The 21,941-nt window shown below is 36.0% G+C and overlaps 3 protein-coding genes across 3 annotated transcripts; all 3 read left to right on the top strand.

The window, feature by feature from the left end:
- The first annotated feature begins 10,079 nt into the window (after nucleotides 1–10,079).
- Nucleotides 10,080–10,941, top strand: LOC149385350 (non-specific lipid-transfer protein A-like). The gene is made up of 2 exons (XM_089627508.1): nucleotides 10,080–10,490; nucleotides 10,680–10,941. The coding sequence occupies exons 1-2, from the start codon at nucleotides 10,129–10,131 to the stop codon at nucleotides 10,690–10,692; spliced, it is 375 nt and encodes a 124-aa protein (XP_089483634.1). The 5' UTR covers nucleotides 10,080–10,128; the 3' UTR covers nucleotides 10,693–10,941.
- A 4,007-nt stretch (nucleotides 10,942–14,948) lies between these two features.
- Nucleotides 14,949–15,376, top strand: LOC149385349 (non-specific lipid-transfer protein-like). The gene has a single exon (XM_089626304.1). It carries the CDS (start codon nucleotides 15,005–15,007, stop codon nucleotides 15,374–15,376), a length of 372 nt encoding a protein of 123 aa, XP_089482430.1. The 5' UTR covers nucleotides 14,949–15,004.
- A 4,984-nt stretch (nucleotides 15,377–20,360) lies between these two features.
- Nucleotides 20,361–20,723, top strand: LOC149385348 (non-specific lipid-transfer protein 1-like). Its single transcript, XM_089626303.1, has one exon. The coding sequence runs from the start codon at nucleotides 20,361–20,363 to the stop codon at nucleotides 20,721–20,723; it is 363 nt and encodes a 120-aa protein (XP_089482429.1).
- The last annotated feature ends 1,218 nt before the right edge of the window (nucleotides 20,724–21,941 follow it).

Raw genomic sequence — 21,941 nt, 5'->3', positions numbered from 1 at the left:
GCCACACTGGATGGTGACCTGCGAGCCGCAGTGGTGATTTGCGGGTCGCTGCAGTCGTTTGCAGTTGCGAATCGTTGTGGTGCCGTGCGGTCCATTGCAATCCATGTGGTCGCCTGCGGGCGAATGCGGGCATCTGCGGTCCTGTGCGGTCCGCTGTTGTGGATACTTGAAGATATTATGATTTAAGTTGTTTGCAGTGAGTTATGCTTGTTCATGCTCTCATAGTCTTTTTTTATGTGTTTGGCTGTAAAACAATATGGGATGAATGTTGAAGTCAGAAAACTGAAATAAAAACAATAACGAAACTTAAGAATAAAGGATTGATTTATTATAATTGATGGCCCTCGAATTCACATTGATGAATGCTTGAATTCAAGAACGGAAGACAAAACTAAAATAAAATGCAAGAACGATAAATTAAGAAGAAATAATTTGCAATTAGAATTAAGAATATGAAGATTGTAATGTGTACTATATTTGAACAAAAAAAAGTAACGTACATTTTCTGATCGATACACGTTTATTTATTTGAATTTATATATTCTAAAATGATGGGGAAGATGACGTGGATATAGTTGTTCTTTTCCATTCTTCTACTTGCTCCACCTAGCCCTTCAAGCTCGCAACCATGATCTCGATTTTGATGACTTCTTCTTGCGGATGACCACGGCTTCCTTGATTCCTTCTGCCAAGTCAAGTGGGCCTTCGCCCACAAGTTTGAAAGAGCCTTCAATTACTTTCTTCATTGTGGGCCTAAATAAAAGCCCAATTTAGATGAAAATCGGATTTAACCCATACAGTCAACCCCGCAGGTCACTAAGTATTCGATACATAGTTGAACTAAAGATTTAACCGGTCCAATTTGATTCTAATGCTATTTCAGCAGGTCATTTCAATAAGATCATATTGTTATGCAATTCTTGAGGGAGTCCCTCCAGATTTAGGTGGCATGGAACTACAGGAGTCGCACTTATGTTTTTTCAAAAATCATTCTTATAGTAGCGAAGCCGTTTCGACTTCTCGCGGATTTGCCACTTGACGTGACCCTTATAAAGTGGCGAACGGTCATTAAAAAATCACTTTTTACTTCCCGGTGTCTCATGCATCAGGTATGAACTCTCTATTTCCTTCTTTTTTTTTTACTTCGCCTCTCTCTTTCACGGTTTTCTTAGAGTTTTCAGCGTTCCACACTCGTTAGAATTCTATTTTTGCGTTCATATTTATGGGTCGGTTAGGTGTCTAGTTTGGATAATGGCGTCCTCTTCTGGTTCTACGACGCAATCTCAATCATGTAATCATATAGATCCCTTTATTGTTAGGGAGATTGATCGTTTGTACGTGGTTTTTGAGATACCTAGGTCGATCGAGATTAGGCTTAAAGAACCTGGAGATACCATTCACACTTAGAAACGAGGGTATTGCGGGGTGTACAAAACTTTTTCACTGCGTGTAGTCTCCGATTTCAACTTCCCATTTGTCTCCTCGGATACATCAATGCCCTGAGTATTTCTCTGTCGCATATGTGTCCGAATTTTGTTAGGGTTGCGATGGGTCTGATTGTTTTAGGTCGCGAACACGAATATACTAATAGGATCTTTGATCTGGCTAGGCTCCTTGAACCTATGAAGAATTATAGGAACGACGGGACCTATTATGTCGTTGCTAGGGCTGGCCATAGTGTGATTACTCCTCTCCACGGTCATGACAACAAGTGGGGACAAGATTTCGTTTACTTTCATGTCAACGAGTTTTCTATGGGGTCTTACAATGAGGAGTTTTGTCTTTCGAGGGCGAATTACCTAGGTAGATTTTTTTTTGTTCGTTTGTCAAAGATTCAGTGGCTATCTCGCCATGAACTTTGAATTGTAGCTAAAATTGGTCTCCCCGAGATCTTAGGCTCGTTCAACAAGCGGCTTAAAGATTTTCGCTCATGGAGGAGGTCGTGGGCGAGCAGTTCTTGACGCGCGCTTTTGTCTTTCCAGTGCATGGGACGAGGATCAAATTTTTCGGGAAGAAGGTAAATGTCATTTTCATGCTTGTGATAGTGCTTAGAAGAGGTTTATCAATTTCTTATTTGTTCCCCGTTCTTGTTTTGAGTAACTCTTTTTTTTCCTTTTTATCTTTTGTCTCCGGGAGGGGGGGGGGGGTGACCAATTCCAGACATGAGTTTGCGCGCAATCTCTCTGCATGAACTGGCAGCTGAGAGTGCAACTGATGCTGAACAAGCGAACCCCTATGGATCTGTTAGTGCATCTTCTCCCATTGCTCTTATTATTGTGGCACTTCAAGCTTAGCAAGTGATCAGCTCATCTTATTCACTTTGTCAACTGGGTTCGGCTTTTTGGTAAGACAGCTTCGGCTCCCTAGGTGCTGAGCTGTGGCGAGTGCAGTACTTGCATTTTTTTTAACCGGGAGGCGGAGGCATGGTGGTTGTTTCTCCGTGCCTCGCGATCGAGGAGATTGGTATTCCGGTGAAGTCGAGTCGAATGCCCTGAGGTGGGGTTCCTTCATGTTGCAGACTTTCATTTTCAACAGTATCTCTTGTGGCAGTTGTCCTGGCGCTAGCACCGGTCCTTTCTGTGGTTAAAGCCAATAGGTGATCGTCGTGTTCGTTGACCTTCTGGAGAAGGAGATCCAGGATGGATTTTAGTCGGCGATGGTGATTTCGTTCGAGTTTCTTGTCTGAGAAGGATCGGTAGTCATCGCGTCGCTGAATCGAGACCTATCCGGTGCGACATGTCGCACCCAATGCGCATTTAGGTGCGACATGTCGCACCGGATACCCTTGTGCACCAGAAAATGAAATTTGTAGTAGTGTGCACTAAATTTAGAGAAAGTAATAGATGTTGATTTGAAGTAGTACATATATATATATATATATATATGTGTGTGTGTGTGTGTGTGTGTGTGTGTGTGTGTGTGTGTGTGTGTGTGTGTGTGTGTGTGTGTGTAAAGCGTAGTCATTTGAAGCATTTTCAAAAGCCAATCTTTTTTTTAAATAGTTAAAGCCCGCTACTATACATGTGATTATAATTAGGATTCAGTGACTATCTAACCATATGAAACGTTAGAAACTTTTGAATAACCAACGTTTCGCTAATTTTCGGTAAATAGTCACATAAGTCTATTTACGCAGAGTAAATTTCTAATAAATATGTGTAAATAACGTTAATTACGTCATATTTTTGGTTATGTACGAAACATTTATGACTATTTACGAAAAATTTATAAAATGTTGGCTAAAATGCAAATGCTTATATTTTTGTGGTTTATATCGCTAAATATTTATTATAATTATATCTAATTTGTTGACCCTAAAAGAAAAAAGTTAAACTTTTATGTGTATCTAATATTCTTTTGAAAGGATTAATATAAATATCTTTAACTATATTATTCGGTAGGATATCGGTCAATATATCCGTGATAAGCTATATATAATAAAAAAATGCCATCGTACCGTAACGATTATTGGAACATTTATAAGATACCAATAACAAGAAAAATTATATTTGATATATCATTAAAATTAAAACCGAGTATTAGTATTTTTAATTCTTTATCTTGAGCACTCTGGCCACTGAATCTGAAGTATGGTTAGACTCAAACTGGTGTTTTCCTTAATAATGAAAAAAAAAAATCTTGCGAGTCCATTACAGGGACCGACATTTTAGAGGCATTTTTAAACGTACTATTATATATATATATATATATATATATATATATATATATTTTCTTAAATTAAAGTGTGAATAACTACCAAAATCACTTACTATTTGGACTTGGTCAAAGTTTCATTAATTTTTAAAAAACACCCCATTGTATTCTTGCGTAGCCAAGAAAGGAAAGGAATAGAAGAAATGGGCAACCTTTTTATAGAGGGAAATTGACACTGATAATACTAAATGAATGTCCCTTATCAAATATAGCTCAAAATGAAAAATTTGACACATGTAGTACCTAGATCAATGGGTAAAGACTATTATACCCTCAAAATTCATTTAAACGAAAAAAAACCATCCCAAAACCAATTCCCTCTTTTTTCTCAAAACATCCCACGCACACCTCTTCACTTCATCTTCTTCTTCTCACTCGGTCGCTCAACCTCCATGCTCAACCCAACCCACGATTTTACTCAACCAAACCCACGATTTCGCTCAACCCAACCCACGATTTCGCTCTCTCTTCATCTTCTTCTCAGTCGGTCACATATCTCTTTCTTTCTCTCCCTCTCTTTCTCTTTCTTTCTCGGTGAAAAAACGCGGAACCCATCCTCTTCACTCTCTCTCTCTTCGGTTGGCGACCCAGCTCTCGACGAAGGTGCAACTCAACCCACACGCAACACAGATCTCGGGCGCAGGCACAACCCACGCGAACTCAACAAAACATGCAACACAGATCTCGGGCGAAGGCACAACCCACGCGAACTTAACCCAGGCACAACCCAACATTTAGGTATGACTTTGTTTGTGTGTGTGTTTGATCTTGGCTCAACATTTAGGTTTGATTTTGATTTGGGTTTGATGTGGGCGGGCGACCAACATTTTGGTTTGGGTTTGATTTGGGTCGGAGATTAGGTATGGGTTTGATTTGGGCGGGCGACCAACATTTTGGTTTGGGTTTGATATGGGTCGAAGATTAGGTATGGGTTTGATTTGGGCGGGCGACCAACATTTTGGTTTGGGTTTGATTTGGGTCTCAGATTAGGTATGACCTTGATTGTGATTTTGGCGACCAACATTTTGGTATGTGTTTGATTTGGGTCGCCGGATTGTTGAGATTAGGTATGATTGTTGATCCGAAATGGGTCGCCGGATTGTTGAGTTGCATGTTTGTTTCGGCGACCCATTTCGGTATTGTTGGGATTATTGAATTTGTTGCCGGCTTAATTTGTTTCCGGATTAATTTTTGTATGTGTTTGTTTGTGTGTGAGATTAATTAACTTGTTGTGTCAAGAGTCTTTTTCTAGTTTACCTTGTTGTGTTGATTAGCTTGTATGTGTTTGGGCGAGTGTGTGTTTGTGTGTATTTCTGTGTTATTGCATGAATTATTCCTTGAATTATTGAAGTCTTTTGGTCTTGAATTATTTATGTATTTTGTGTTCTCGGATTGTATTTGGTCTTGAAGTTGTTGAAAATTGGTGATTTGATTTGTTTTAGGATTTATCTTCAATGACAAAGTCTAAAGGAACCAAGGTCGAGGAGGCCTCAAAAAGTGTACGAAGAAGTACTAGGACGGCTTCGAAAAGGAAAATAATTTCTTCGTCCAAGCGTTCCGACGAAGACGACACGTTCATCGTCGCACCACTAAAGATAAAGAAGGTATAATAAAAATTAAGTGACTTAATTAGAGCAATGTATGGTTATTTGATTTTGTTTTGTGTTTGATATAGGCAAAAAATAAAACTGAGTCCTCGGGCGTTGCGGCCGCCTCAGAGAGTCCTACCACTGTTATTTCCCGAAAGGTAAGTTTCACAAACTCATTTTGATCCTGGTTCGTGACAGATGTGTCACGAACTCGCTGACTTCGTGACAGATGTGTCACGGACTGATGAACTATATCAGTACTACCATTTTGCCATATGTTCTGCATGTCGCCGGCGTTCTACTCTCCAATGAAGAAATATTCAAGGTCGTCCACTACGATCAAATTGTTGTCAATGGTGCCCACAAGAAGAGTTGTAATCCTTATATTGTACATTTGATGTAATAAAGTCTCATGAAGACTCTTGCTTGTAATTGCTTATTCATTAATAAAAAGTTGAAACGTTCATTCATTCTTCCTTGTTTGTTTGAAGCTTTATGATAAAACATTAGTCTTTAGTCCATAAACAAACTTAACAACTTGCGAAGAGACAAATGTAGATTTGCATGAACAAACTCTTCGTAGTTTGCTTAAAACGATATATTCGCAATCTAAGGGTCAAATGACTATTAACCTCAGTATGATTGTTAGAAGAATCTATGATGTCTGGTTATGAGGCATTGAGAGTTGGAGACTCTATAGTTCTTCTAGGTATCTTCCGAAGGTACTGAATTGACCAGTGCACTTCTAGAGACAAGATAAGAACAAACCATTTAACCTCTTATGTCTCGAAGTCACTACGTATGAATTGCATCGTGCTTACCTTAATCCTGAAATGAGACATGCCATTTCACACCTTACGTATTCTCATTTGAGAAAGTCAGAGTTCGGACTCACTATGTGATTCCGAACAAGGCCTACTGGTGAAGTACTAAGTTGTGAGAATGTCATGAGTAATTTTGTGAAGTTCTCATAGATATGGAATTCATGTACAAGATTGCTGAAATGCAATGTATATCACCTCATGCTTTGTTCCTTGGAGTGTGAATAAATGAACTGGCCAGTGTCCAAATTGAGTCTTGACTCTTTTGGATGAAACAATGTGACTTGTTAACTCCTCGTCAATACATTGTTTCTAACTTATTCACAAGCGACAAAGGAGTTGAGGAAATAACAGCTAGAAGGGTAAAATGGTAATTTTGTAAATCCCGACTAGCTGATGATATTCATGAAGGGTAAACACTGATAATATTCTGTGGATCCACTCATTACAATTAGGTTGAATTCTTGAGTAGAAAATAAATTCATTTGAACCGAGAGATTTTCAGTGTCAACTCTTTAGTGGAGTCAGTTGACATTAAGCTAAACTTGGAAAAGGTTTGTGAACTTTTGAGTCCAAGTATTTAGCTCAAGCTTTGTTCATTTGGATCCATGAGGTCACTGTCATGAATCACATCAAGTAGGAATAGTTAAACTGGAAGCTAAGTCAAAACAAGAACGAAAATTGTCAAAATGGTATTTTTGTCTTTTGAGACATAGGATGAAATGAATGTCAATAAATTTTTTGACAAGGTCATTTGATGACTTAATGTCACTCGACCAAATTACATCAATTGGGCCTTGTGAATTGATTTCATTTCATAAGAATTTTATTGAAAATTCTTAATGGGCCTTTCTCATGTTGTCATGAACAAATGAAGAAGTTTCTAGAAACTCCTTCTAGAGAGCATGATAGGCGCCCAAATACCCAAGAGAAAGAATATTTTGTGCATAAATGTATCAAGATACTTGCCAAAAGAAAAAGAGGAAACAAATTTCCCATGCATGCATGAGGATATTCGGCCAAGAGAGAGTCAAAGGCAAGGCATGGAACAAAATAGGAAACAAATCAAGGCTTCTAGAATGCCTTGTTGGCCGTGTGACTCTATGAAGGAAAAAGAGAAATTGGCTCATGAATATGTGATATTCTATAGAAGAGGAAACTACCTTATTGAAGGTGAGACCTCTCCTATAAATAGGAGCCTCATTCCTCTCATTTCATTCATTCCACATAAGTTAGAGATTGAGAGCCTCTCTCTCTAGACCTTGTGGCCGACTCCTCTCTCTCTCTCTAGTCAATTTCGTTTTATTGTCTTGGCACCTAGGTCCTCATTTGACCTAGTGTTTAGCTATGCGACTTCAAGACTCGTTCTTAAGTCGTAGTGTTTAAAAGTGCCCACACACTAATTCCTTTTTTCTCGAGTGATTTAGTGATAAAAACTTTCGTGGTTGCTCGAGTTGCCGAGGAAGGAAGAAAGACGTGCTGCGAGGAGAGACGAACGTTGCAACCTTTTTCCAAAAGCTTCTCAACGTTCAAGCGTCTAAAAAGGTTAGTAAACTTCTATGCTCATAATAGTTTTATTTATATGTACTTGCTATTTGTCTAGGTTAGTAAAATCGTTTTACTTGTCAAAAGAAAATTTTTAAAATTCCGCCGCTTACCGAAGCGTTAAACTTTTTCTTAAACCCTAGATCAATTCCAACACAAATGCCACAACAAGACAATGGGTAAATCTTTTAATTCTTAATTTTACATTCTTAATAACACATTTTAATTAAAGCATGTGTTTTTTGTTCCTTCAGAAATGATTGTGGCATGTTTATGATGAAGACTGCCGAGTTTTTGGCGCACGACCTTCCATTATCTGATTTGAAACGGGAGGACATGATCATGTATCGACAGAAGATGACCACCGAATTATACCGACACGGAGCGCTAAAACTACACACACGTGGAAATGTCAATGTTGAGGTAACTTAAAATTATGTGTTTATGATTGTACGCATGTGTTTATAATGTATATATGTATTCTTAGAACTTTATGTATTGTCTTGACATCTTAGAATTATATGTATTGTTTCGAAATCAATTTATGTATCACAAACTGACCTCATTTCGTGACAGACGTGTCACGGACTGAGATCACTTCGAGTTAACATGAGATTGTTTTATAAACCATTCTTAACAATAAACTCAATACCAATAAAGTTCAAAACATTCAAAATGTAATACATAGCAAAACACCAAGGAAGTTCTAGATATTCAAGGATAAAACGAGTCGAATTACAAACCAAACCAATGACCTATCCCCGGAGCCCTCATTTCTGGTGGAATTAGGTTGCGACACGTAGCTCTATTGTGACCTACACCTCCACAACGAGAACATTTACGAAGCGGGGCATCAGATTCTCCAAGAGAGGGAATCCTTCTCTTCTTAGGTCTACCCGCCGGACGAGCCCGTCAGCTTCATGTTTGACGTTGATTGAATGCGTTGCAAGGGTCACGTTCAACCGAGCATACAATGTTTGCATCAAACTTTGGTAATTCAAATTGGTATGAAGTAAAAGCGTAAGAAAACCACCCTCTTGATATACGCCCGGTTTTACCCACTTCCCGCTATGCTTACATATAAACATATTTCCGCCATAGCTGTACACGTTCACTCGTATTAGATATGAGTATTAAAAAACGGTTATTAACATGGAAAAACATCCAGTTCGTGACACTAGTGTCACGAAGTGTATCCAGTTCGTGACACTAGCGTCACGAAGTGAATCCAGTTCGTGGCACTAGTGTCACGAACTGATTCACTTCGTGACACCCTGGAAAAATCGGGAATTCAACAAAAAACACCATTTTGACAAACAAATCACACTCAAACACAATGGAACCTATTTCAACATGAATCAAAATAATTAAACATGTTCTTGTATGTTAAAGATAGGAAGAATTAAACATGAATCAAAACAATTACCAAAATTTGTTTGAAGAATTTTGGATCTTTGATTTGAACGACGATGAGCTTGGATCTTTAATATTGAACAACCACTTTTGATTTTCAGAAAACAAACTTCAAGCTTGGGTTTTAGATAAGTTTATCATTATTACATTGAGAGTTGGGTTTCAAATGGGTTTCAGAGGAAGAAGAAGAGATTCCGGCGACAACGTGTGCAGATTTCGGCGAGGAAGAAGAAGAAAAACGTTGGGTTTCAAATGGGTTTCAGAGGAAGAAGAAGGAAAACAAAAAATATCATCTCAGTTTTGTTGGGCGTGAGGAAGAAGAAGGAAAACAGATGGGTCTCGGTTTTGTTGGGCGTGAGGAAGAAGAAGGAAAACAAATGGGTCTCAGTTTTTAGCGTGAGAAGTTCTAGGGGTTGAGAATAGGGTTGGGGATAATTGGGTCAACATTTATTTCTCTCACTAAACTTTGGTATTACTTTTGTCAATTTTTTGGTTTTGAGCTAAATATGGTAAGTGACATTGATATGGTATTATTTGTGTCAATTCCACTTTTAGAGGCACGGTCTCTAAGAACCAACTGAAAATTGTAACCCCCCGGATCAGACTTGAAAGGTTAATTCATGCTTAGCCATCTAATTATAATACATTAAAATCCAAAAGAAGGGTCAAATTTCAGTAAAAGTATAGCGAGGAAATCATGAGCTTTTATAAAAATTAGCGACGAAATGCATGTCAGCTACGAGTATAATATTTAAGCTTGTAACAAACTCAGTCACGGTCAATAAAACAAATAAAATTCTAGATGTTAATCTATTGACTCCATAAGACTGCAACGTAAATTCAAATTCTGGGTCAATGTATCCAGGTTTATTAATTACGAATTCTGCCATCAGCGCCGTGGTGAAACGGATATAAATAGGACACTCGAGCACAGTGCCACTACAAACACACACACACACACACATTTCTCTACAAATACAATCCACATAGACTCTCTCTCTCTCTCTCTCTCTCTCTCTCTCTCTAGAAGAAGAAGAAGAAAGAGTATGGGAAAGCAAGTGATGGTAATGTTGTGGGTGATGATGATGAGCGTAGTGGTTTTGGTGGCCACGTCATCAAGACAGGAGTTAGAGAACGACATCACGTGCGCTGAGGGGATTACGAAGCTGATTCCGTGCATGCAGTTCTTCAAGGGCTCTGGTCCGCCGGCACCGAGCGCCGACTGCTGTCTCGGCGCCGGAGATGTTTTCCGTCAGGCGAACACCCCCGCGATCCGCCGGAATCTCTGCGAGTGCTTCAAGAACGCCGCCGTTCGGTTCGGCGTTCTTCCCGAGAGAGCCAATCTCATCCCACAGCTCTGCCATATCCCTCTTTCCTTCCCCATTGACCCCAAAGTCGATTGCACCACGTAAGCAATTTATTTAGATCCATGTATGTGTTACTCGGGTGATTTTTTAATTTTTTAAAATCAAAGTGATGTTATTTTTACGTACGTACGAACGTATTATTGAGGTTTTTTATTTTATTTTTAAAAGCAAATATATTGTGCTAATTAGTCATGTTTGTTTGTGTGTTTTTTTTTAACTGTGATGAGCAGAATCTCTGTCTAAAGGGTGGGAGAAGAAACATGGGAACGCTTGAACGTTGAAGAAGAATACTATTTAGGAGCGAAAATGTACTCTTTTTCTTATATTTAAAGATATGTACTTTTTCGTATTCTTATTTTTCTTTGATGCGTAGAGTGAACTTTTTTTTTCTTTTACCATTTTCGACTTGTGGTCGTGGGAGAAGGAATTATATCAATAAGATTATTGTTTTTTCTTTATCTTTCAGACTTTTTTCTAATATTTTGATAAGATATGTTGTCTTTAATTAATATTATTAATAGTAACAAATCAAATCTAAAAACATTCATGCATCACCAGTATAGTAGTAATCACATTAGAGCTATATGTTCTATGTTCAAATTTGTAACAGTTTAATATGTTAATTCTATAATTACAGATAAATATAATTAAATTAACTTCATGAACTTTTGATTTTGGCATAATCGACCTCCATTCATTCTTGTCATCTTTTGAATGAAAATGCATGCTAAAATGATACAGCTACATTATCACGCATATATCAGCAGTATTAACAATAATGTCCTGATAACAATAATAATAAAGATGGGCTAACTTAATTGGTAAAGCACCTCAATCTCTTAAACTCAAGACGAAAAAACAATAATTTTCTAAAAAAGAAAAAGAAAAATATACTACGTTTCAACTATGTTTAAAATATGGCCAAAATAGATAGCGTGACCAACGTTAATTAGATTTCAATTTACATTATTATCCTTACTTTTAAAATTAGTAAAAAGTAGCATGTAGTAGGATTTTTTTTTTAAATAGTAACAAAAATAGTTATAATATGCAATTACCGTTTATTTTTGAATTTTGAATATGTCAATCCTTTGATAATTACCAAAATTAACCACAATAAACTGTTATAAACATGTAAACTAGGCTACAAAATTTAAGTTTTTTTTAATATGATGATTTAATTTTTTTACGGAGAGAGAGAGAGAGAGAGAGAGAGAGAGAGAGATTGAAAATAATTAATTCATAAAACAAAGGAATTAGAAGTAAAATAAAATAAAATTTAATTATAAGATAAAGAAAATAAACGTTCATTGATGGGATAAAACTTGGGATATGGATATTATTGATTAATTGATTTCATGTTTCCTTTTTTATTTCGTATTAGTTATGCAACATAAAAGGGCATTGTGAACTTTATTGAGTTAGAAGTTATGCAATGAATCATGAGTTATTATTTATTTTAAGAAAAATTAAATAACTAGTTTATTTATTTTTTTAATTCATTTTTTTAGTAAATGATTTTGAGAACATGGGCTACTATCTATAAGGGCATTGTGAACTTTATTGACTAGTTTGTTTTTGTTAATGACTAGATTACAAAATTAACTAAATGTTGACTTGTTTACAAAATCAATATTTACTAATGGCTACTATACTATCCAAAAACAATTATATCCTAATATATAATTTTAAAGAAAAGATGAACATTTAAAATACATCATTTAGTTTACCTTAGTAAAATATACATGAAGTAATAATAATTATTGCATATGAAATAATAACTATACATAGTAAAATATAACATTCATATGAGAATAACTACGAATGAGAATAATTACGAGTCTAAATAAAAAAGAGCACAAAACATTACATGATAAAATATTAAAAAAAATGAAGACTTCGGTTATTATCTCAAGAATAACTTCGAATGCCCATGCAACCAGGGGGTAGAAACCCTTCGATGTTGAACCCTTTCGTTTCGACACGGCTAGTTTTGGATTTCTTCAGTGCGTTTTAGCTGACCTGTCTCCATGGATAAGCTGCAAAGAGCTCTGAATCGGTGGTCATTCGAAGGTGCTTCTCGTTGATTTCAACCTTGATTTCCTTTGATAATAGCATCAACTCTATGATGTACACATTCATCAATGCGATTGGGTCTTCGTCACTACTGCCTAACAATATTCTCAGTAGATATCTTGCCTTTTGAGTACCGCTAACCATGAAATACTCATCCTTAAGTGGGTTGTCTGCATGAAGTTTGTCGTCAATATCTGGTATCGGGCCGCATTTTAATCTTCAAAAGTTAACATTCAATTTGTTTTGTTAGCATATGTAAATAAACAAAAATGTTCATGAATTTACCTGAAAAAAGTTCAAAATCGTAAATGTTGAATGCCAAAACCTTCCCCCTGATATTGAACATGAGTTCATTATGGTCCTCTAAATATGTTTGAGATAGTACAAGGAGATGTATCAACTTTTTCGAGTAAGTTGAGCCTTGCAAGTGTTGAAACTTCCCAAACAGACCCTTGTTGAACAATTTCTTTTGCGTGTCGGTTGTAAGACCCCTCTTAAACAAGAACATCACGTCAAATTGTGAATGCACAATGAATCTTTTTTTAGTATCCCACAGTCTCTTTGGTATTATGAGCTCACCAAACTGCATCAACAATGTAACAATAGTAAATATTAGTTGAACACTATTTTCATAGGAATTTTATTGAACATTTACCTTTGTTGCAATTGATGTAATTTTAGAACTTTTTTCGCGATCGAAATTTTTTTCATGCTGCTAAAGTTGTGTCCTATGATAGCTAAATTGTTGTCAATAATTGTAAACATATTTGAATCAACCAACACTTCAAGTACACAACTTATAATTCAGTGAGTTACCTCGTTATTATAATTGTTGTTTTTTGTTAGTACCTTATTTTTTACCACATCGCAATCTTGGTTCTTGCCATCTTAATGAAACCTATTAACACAAACAACAACTAAATTATAGGTAAATAAACGTAAATAAAGTTTAGATATACAAAACACCCAAACTATAGATTTTTGAAATGAAAACACAATATCGGTTTATTTCAAAAATTCTTTTACAATTTTCACTTGTTTTCAACAATTGGTTTACCCATATTAACAATTACATATTAACGTCATCAGATAAACATGCATTCAAATTTTTGAACAAGTTCTAAACAATTTCATATGCAAGCTGTCATTCAAATAAAAAAAAATTGATTTTAAAATTATTTACACTTCGATTTCAAGTTTAATCGGTTATAAACACTTATCCATTTATTGCTAAACTAGATTTACATGAAATCCCCAAGGTTATTGTTCACATGTGATGTTCTTCTCAGCGACTGAAGATGTTTGTCGTTCCTAAAACTCTGCTCTCCCGCGAAAAAAACTTGTCTCCAATTGCCTTCGTGTTTCCTTTTTTTTTTTTGTTCTTTGAAATGTAATGAAGTCGAAAGAGGTTTTGCGTGTGGTAATTGATTTGTTTAGTTAATGTCTTAAATTTGCGTAATCTTTACCGATTGATTTGGTTATTTTTTTTTTTTAAATTTAACATTAAAACAAATCAGTTTGAGCGGGAATGATATGTATGGATTTTCTTGTAAAATTACCTTTGTAAATAAATGCAATGACTATTTACTCAAGATTTACGAAAATTAGTTATTTAACAATATCAAACGTTTAAGGTGGTTGTATACCTAATGGACCCAAATTTTAATGATAATGTAAGAAAAAATATTGATAGTGTAATTTTGATTTAAAAGTTTATCAACAAATTAGTTTTAATTTTTAAATGACTACATTGGTTAGTTTATTTAACAGAAAATTAGAAAAATAGTCAATTTAAACGTTTGACATTGTTAAATAACCAACGTTTGATAAATTTTAGGTAAATAGTCGAAAATAATGATGTGGGCTAATATATGGAAGTGGCTATTTATCTAAGATTTATGTCCGTAAATATAAGAAAATGACTATTTATCTAAAATTTATCAAACATTCAGTATTTATCAATATTAAACGTTTAAATTAACTATTTTTCTGACAGACCCTTTATTTAAAACTAAAACCTCATCATTTCAGTGCATATTAGCATGCTAGCTATAAATCGATACACACTATATCTTTTCTAGAAAGTGGCACGGTCACCAAGAGTCAACTGAAATTGTAACCACCAGTTCAAAGCCACGCTTAATTCATGCATTAGCATCTAATTAAATCTACAAAATCCAAAATGATGAGGGTTGAATTACAGGCGTTGCAAATCAGGAAGGCGAGTAATTCATGATACCGCTCATTAACACTTTAACGTATAATGAAAATCTGCGCCACTAATATCAAATCCGGGCTAGCTTCTTATAATATCTTATCAACGATGTGTAAAAAGAAAGAAAGAAAAAAACTCTTATTGTGGCGGTGAGAGCGTCTATAATTAGGATCACATTTACACACACAAATACATCAACACACAAGAAGAGTCCACTATTCAATATAATATAGCTCTCTCTCTAGAAAAAAAGGAAAAGAAAACATGTCAAAGCAAACAATGGTAGTGTTTTCGGTGATGAGCCTTCTGGTGATCGTTCTGGCGGCGAACTCGGTGACGTCGTTGAGACCGGCGAAGAACGACATAACGTGCGAGGAGGGAATGATGAAGATGCTGCCATGTCAGCCGTTCCTGAAGGGATCGGAGCCTGCGAGGCCGAGCGCGGAGTGCTGCGTTGGCGTCAAAGAGGTGTTCCGCGAGGCCAACACCACAGCCGTCCGCCGCGACCTCTGCGAGTGCTTCAAGAAAGCCGCCGATCAGCTCCGCCTCGTTCCCGAAAGGGCTAAGCTCATCCCCGACCTCTGCCACGTGTCCATCTCCTTCCCCATCGACCCCAAAATGGATTGCTCCTCGTAAGAGACCCCTCTACAATATTACTAATGTGTTTGTGTTATTATTATCGTCTCTCTTTTTTTTTTTTTTGGTTCTTGTGCATGCATGGTTAGCAACGGAGGTCACGACAACGCCTACTGATTTTTTATTTTATTTTTTATATTCTTTATTATTTTAGTCCTTTAAATTAACTTTTGTTTAGATGATAGAATTAATATTCCTCTTTTTTATTTTTTTATTAGTCTTTTATTCTTTACTACTTATCTAATAAAACTAGAAATTGATCCCTTTAATACCTTTATGATCAAGAAACATGCTAAACTTTTATGTGTAAAATTAATTAACTTCAAAATCCTTTTAAGCTCGATTTTTTTTTTGTCTCTTCTAAATATTTTATCCCCACCGAGCGTCCACGATGCTGGTATAGTTAATATTTGTTGGTGAAATACATGCTAATAATAATGTTAATGAGATGTGTTTTGTGCTTTCTCGGTGCAAAATCTCTGTCTAAAAGGGTTGGAGAGGAAACATGGTAAAAGCTTAAATGCAAGCTGAAGAATGATAATCAACCAATGTTTGGAGTGGTTTATGTAATTCGTTTTTCATTTGATGAGAGCTTTTTTTTTTCTTTTGCCATTATTCCGACTTGTAGCTTTGACTTTGAGATAACAGTTGTACAAATAAAATGACAGTTTTTAAAAGTCTTTACGGATGATTATGTATTTATTTATATATAAATAATGCTGCCATCAATGATTGATGAATTGTTGAATTAATTTCTCAACAAATCAACTCATTGGCGAAATGCACTAATTTAATCCAAAAGTATCACAAAGACAGTTGTCCGGAATCTAGAAATTTACAGCGTTCCAGAAAATCACTATAAAATCTCGTAAGAGTGAACAGTTCTTACGAAATGATTCCACATTTTAAATTTATAAGATATATAAGGATATGCGTTAAAAATATGCCAAATAATTGATTAGAATACAAATAGTCATAATCGCATCGACGATGACAAAGGCAGTGAATTCCGCTTTTTATTAGAACTGAAATGATTTTTATCAGCGGCAGCTGATGTGAAATAAGTGGCGAGGCCCCCAAGCAAGTGTGTCTCACTCGTATTTGTATATCAGCGGTCAGCTGATTCACGGCTCTTTTTGTAGATGACGACACCGCTGATATATATCACTGCTCTTTTTAGAAAAATTTGTACAAAATAATCATTTGAAACTTATTGATTAACAAAATAATCAAAGTTTCAAACTTTTTAGCAAAGTAGCCAAATTTACGTTGTCAAAATTTTTTTGACAACCAGGATTAAAATGTTTGACGATTATTATAAGCAATTTATCACTTTCAAAAAAATTAATCTTGAGATCAAAATTTATTTTGAAATCAGATTGTTGCACATTTTGACTATTTCACGAAATTAAGACAAATTTTGATTATTTTGTAAATTCATAATTTTAAATTGGCTATATAGCTACATCACCCCTCTTTTTTATAGGTGGCGGCCGCTAATATATATCATTGCTCTTTTTAAAATCGATAAAAAAAAAAAATTGACACACATTGTTGCTTCCGCTGGCGATTACCATTATTCAATTGATTATGGAACTTTCTTATTGCCGAATTGAAAAACTACATATTTCTTTCACTTTTCAATAAAATACCTTCTAAGGAAAAAATAAATAAATTATTGGATCAAGATGAGCACGCATTAGTATATATGTCAAAATGACCGGGCAAGCGCTTTTATACATTGGTAATCAGTAAATTATTTGTTTTTATTGATCATTTGTTTAGATACTGCATTGCAAAAACCAAAGTTTAAAATTTCCAGGAAATTAAGTGAAATTTGCGCATTTTTTTATAGATGATTATATTTGTTTGAGAGTATGAGTATTACTCCTTGACTTTTACGACATTTTAAAGTTTTAAAAGTAAGGTATCCAGTATAACATGCATTAATTGTTTATTGATATTCATCGTCAAGTTCTATTATTTCGTTGCACATTTTCATTCCCTGCAATCTGTATTAATCAATATATATAAACTGTTAATGTTAATCACTTGAATAATTTTTTTTATCGATTGATTTGATTTATTTCTGCAACGCCTGGCCAGACTCCGAACGAAGTCAACACGACCGCGCTCTGCAAAGGAGATGTCAAGGCATCTAAATTCACGAGACGAGTCGAATGGTGCTTCAGATGTGCCCAAAGAAAAAGGAGGCGATCTTGTGGGGCGAGCTTTGCATGATCCGATACTCAAGTTGGCCTATTTTCTCCATTAAAGTAGACGAGCCGCTAAAGGTCTTGCCTAATCTGACAAATGTTGCTGATAGCTAAACTTTTGTGGTGGTCGGGCTTTGACGCATCTGCTTGATGATCTTGTCGAGGAAGCCGCGACGAGTGTCACCAAGCTCACCTTCAATGGCACGCGCTGCTCCAGTCTACAAGATCATCGAAGTCGAGACCGGAGATCCTTTCTATAGCAATGCAGAATCGAAGTCGCCTCAGTTGGCGTCATGTTCCCAAAACTCTGATCCTTAAAATAGCCCAACGACCCGGCCCGACACGGGCCCTAATTCGAACTCAACCCATTTTAATTAAAATAAATATATATACCATTTTAAAAAAAAAAAATATATGTTTTTATGCATATTAAATTTTATTATTCATGATATAATTTTTTTATTACTAAAAATTTTGTTCTCTTGATTAAAAGTGTATTTTTTGAATAACAAATTATATATTTATTAATTTTTTATTATTTTAGTTTGGGTTGTTTGAGGCCCAATTTAAGCCTTTTAAGCCTGGGCCCGGCTCTTGACCACAAGGGTCGAGTGATTTGTCTTGAGATGAGCTCTAAGGCCTTTTCTTTAGGCCTAATCTGGCCATTTGATTAAAAAATTTAGGTCGGACCCAAACCTCTTTTGAGCTTGATATAAAAAAAGGATCGGGCCATTTGATAGTTTCTTTTAAGCGAGAAAAAAGAAGATGAAGACTGGGAAAAGAAAAAGTGGTTCTATTAATTCAAATAAACTTTAAGTTATACAATATTTAACTAATACCAGTCCACACTAAAAGATCAAAATACCCTCACTTATACAACAAACTTGAGGACTAAACCGTAAAACAATAGACAAAATAAAACGTCTAAACTAAACAATACCAGAGATTACTTGTAACATGAGTAATGGTAACTACACTCAATACTTTGCTAGTCACGTTCGCAAACTTATCACTAAATCTCTCTAGCGTCTAATAACCTAAACTTATGCCAAAATTTTATCTCTCGATCTCAACACCAGAACGCATAAACGACTCCGTAACAATCTAGTTATCTCTAGCCTAAGAATGAATCACAGTAATTCAATTCATGCATATAACAAACTAATCTTCCGCAAGTATCAAGTTAAATTTAAAATCATGACTAAGGTAGCTATATAGAATGAATAATAAATTCTTCAATAAAGTGAATTTAAATCCCCAACCATATTCAAGTACAACTAAGTCATCACCCTTAAGCGGTTCAGTTCACGGCGACGAGAGTAACAAAAAATCAAAATAAATAAAAATAAAACATGAAAACTAAGTTAAAAAAAACTCATAATAAACGAGAGTTCCAAAATTAAAGAGGCGAAGATGAAAAAAAAATGCTTATTTCAGTAGTGGGGGTGATGGTGGTGATGAACGTCTCCTTCTTCGGCTTTCTTTCTCTCCGAATGAGCCAAACAAGTAATGAAAACCTAATAAAACCTCATTTCTGATTATGAGAGTTCTAATATATATATATATATATATATATATATATATATATATATATATATATATATATATATATATATGTCGTAGTTTATTTTCGAAGAATTATGGGCCTATCTCCAATGACTAAAAAACGCTTGAAATCGGGTAATTAACGAAAACAACATTTTTGACCCGCGGCGAAACTCGATAGCTGCGCTGTGATTTCGAATCGGTCTATGCCCGATTTTTGCAAATAAAATGCGTTGGAAAGCTAAGAGAAAGATCTATCAAATTATTAAACTGAATCATCTAAAATATTCAATTCAAAATTTTAAAATTGTGCAGAAGTGGATGTCGTATTTTCTGTTTTTCTGTTTCGCTCTAAGTTGCCCTAAAATATATGAATCGTCTTGACTTGCTCAGATTACATCCTTAACACCAAAATTCTCTTGTAAAACTGTAAATCACTCACAAACACATTAAATACCATAAAATCACTCGACAACGCGTGAAATTCAAGCCGAAAAATAGGAGTTTAACGTGTACGAAACGAGCATATCAAAGGGCCATATCAGACGATCCAATTATATTACCCCACGTGGCTGAGCATCATTCGTTATTGAGCATTGGAATAGATGAAAAGCGACGCCATAGGCCGGACGTCGCTTGTTTATTGAGCTACACAATGGGTTAGGGGCGTCACTTGTTTATTGAGCGACGCAATAGATAAAAAACGATGCAATTGGTCAAGAATCATTCTTTAAATGAGCGACGCAATAGGTAAAAAAAAAGTGACGTCCCACCACATTCCACCGCATAATTGGACTTCATGAATTTTTTAGCATCACTTATTAAATAAGCGATGCTCAATCGACTCTCCGTCAATGGGACATCATTGTTATACCAAGCCACGTCACGTTGTACACATGGCACATCTTTGTGCTGTCACGTCATATTTAGACGCAACATCGCTCAATTATACAAGCGACGATATAAGGGCAGCGTCGTGGATAGCCAATTTTGTAGTAGTGCACTTTGTCCTACCCCTACTGTCCAATATAGCAAAGTTATTCAACGTAAATATATAGAAAAGAATGCATAGAAAAGTGCATAGACCCAAGACCAAGCATTAATAAATAAAAATAAAAGGAAACGGAATATAATCAATGAATTGCATGCAAGTAGTTTCTCCAAACAGCCTATAAATAGCACAACTCCAAAACCCATCCACACACCAACAGTAACAATAAACAATGGCGTCGTTGAGAATCGTGACGGTGAGCCTTACAGTGGTGTTGTGCGTTCTGTGCGGTACGATCTCGGCGGCGCTGCCAAAAGGGTTGGCGTGCAATGACGCGCTGAGGAAGCTGAGTGAGTGCAAGGTCTTCTTGGAGGGCTCGGAGACCGAGACGACGCCGAGCAGGCTGTGCTGTTGGGGTGTCCATGACGTCATTTTGTCGGCAATCTCGCCCGAGAATCGCCAAAACTTGTGCGTTTGCTTCAAGGTCTACGCGCTCACGCACAAGGTACTTCTCCATCGTGCCAAGAATCTCGCTGCTCTCTGCCACCAGACCGTTCCTCGCCCCTTTGACCCCAGCGTTGACTGTGGCAAGTAAGTTTGTATTTATTACTCCTTATATGTGTATTGGCTCATTCATGGATACCTTATACGATAATAATAATAAGAAAAAAAATATTGTCTACCTTGAATAATACACCGACCCCAGTCCATTGCAGATTTATAAATCATAATCTTAATGAGTTTTTTGTTTTTTGTTTTGGTAAAGAAATTGTCATTTTTTTAATGATTTTTTTGTAAGTTTGAGTTAAGAATTAAAACAAATAAAATTATAAAATGAATTATTATTAATATTAATTTAAGGGGCAAAGTGAATACCATTAATAAAACTGTATGGTTCTCATATATATGTACCTTTGACATGACATGCATATATTTGTTTAGAGCATATACCTAATTTAGCCGTTGTTTCTTATCACCATACTACAGCGCTGTTGTTCCTATACACGGGGCTTTATAAAGTGCCTATAAAATCACTTTTCTCATCTGTGCTGATGTGGCAAAAATCGACGGAGGTTTTATAATATAAACGCCTTAAGAAAAATTAATGGCATCCGCTTTTGTGGCATTTTTTAGAGTCACAGAAGACTTTTGTAGGCGTGTTTTAAGAGCGCCGTTAAAAGTCTCTGATATTTTGATGTGTGATTTTTGTATCGTTACATGCAGAGTCCAGTTCTAGAAGGCATGAAGTCCAGTTCGATAAGTGAGTAGCGCGATATGAGTTTGTTTGTGTTACACCAATGTATGTGAATTATATGTTAGCAATATTACAAATAATATTGATATAAATAAAAGACAAATTGCTTGCTTAAAAAATACATGTAAATATACAAGGAAATCCGGCTAAACCTTGAACCGGAAAACACAAAACAGATCGGAAAAAGTCGAGGCCCGTTGGACGGTTTCCTTGAAGCTTTTTATCGCCCTCCCACGGATGCTATGACACGTGAGCGAAAGCCTCCCAGGATACAACGACTTGTAGAGGCAAGTTGAGCACCAACCACTTGACTCTCTCGGCGAACTTGAACCTGAGCGAACACTACCACCACGACAAAAGAAAAGAAATATTTTCTGGGAGAGAGGGAGCTCGGGAACAGTGGGGAATACTAATTGGAATTTTATTTCTCTCTGTATTTTTCGGTCTTTTCGAATGAGAGCTTAAACCTCTTTATATAGGCCAAGGCAGTGAGGTTTGAATTCCAAAACGTCCAGCCATAAAGGCATTAACGCAGGTCATTACACTCAGGTAATACAA

Source organism: Urtica dioica, chromosome 9 (genome assembly GCF_054948205.1).
Source record: "Urtica dioica subsp. dioica isolate 48M chromosome 9, U.dioica_male_clone48M_v1_H2, whole genome shotgun sequence".
In the NCBI taxonomy this organism is placed as follows: Eukaryota; Viridiplantae; Streptophyta; class Magnoliopsida; order Rosales; family Urticaceae; genus Urtica; species Urtica dioica.
This window is presented reverse-complemented; position numbering and strand designations above follow the sequence as displayed.

Bases quoted from the DNA above. Each gene is read 5' to 3' on its own strand.
- LOC149385350 (XM_089627508.1), top strand. From the start codon at position 10,129: ATGGGAAAGCAAGTGATGGTAATGTTGTGGGTGATGATGATGAGCGTA.
- LOC149385349 (XM_089626304.1), top strand. From the start codon at position 15,005: ATGTCAAAGCAAACAATGGTAGTGTTTTCGGTGATGAGCCTTCTGGTG.
- LOC149385348 (XM_089626303.1), top strand. From the start codon at position 20,361: ATGGCGTCGTTGAGAATCGTGACGGTGAGCCTTACAGTGGTGTTGTGC.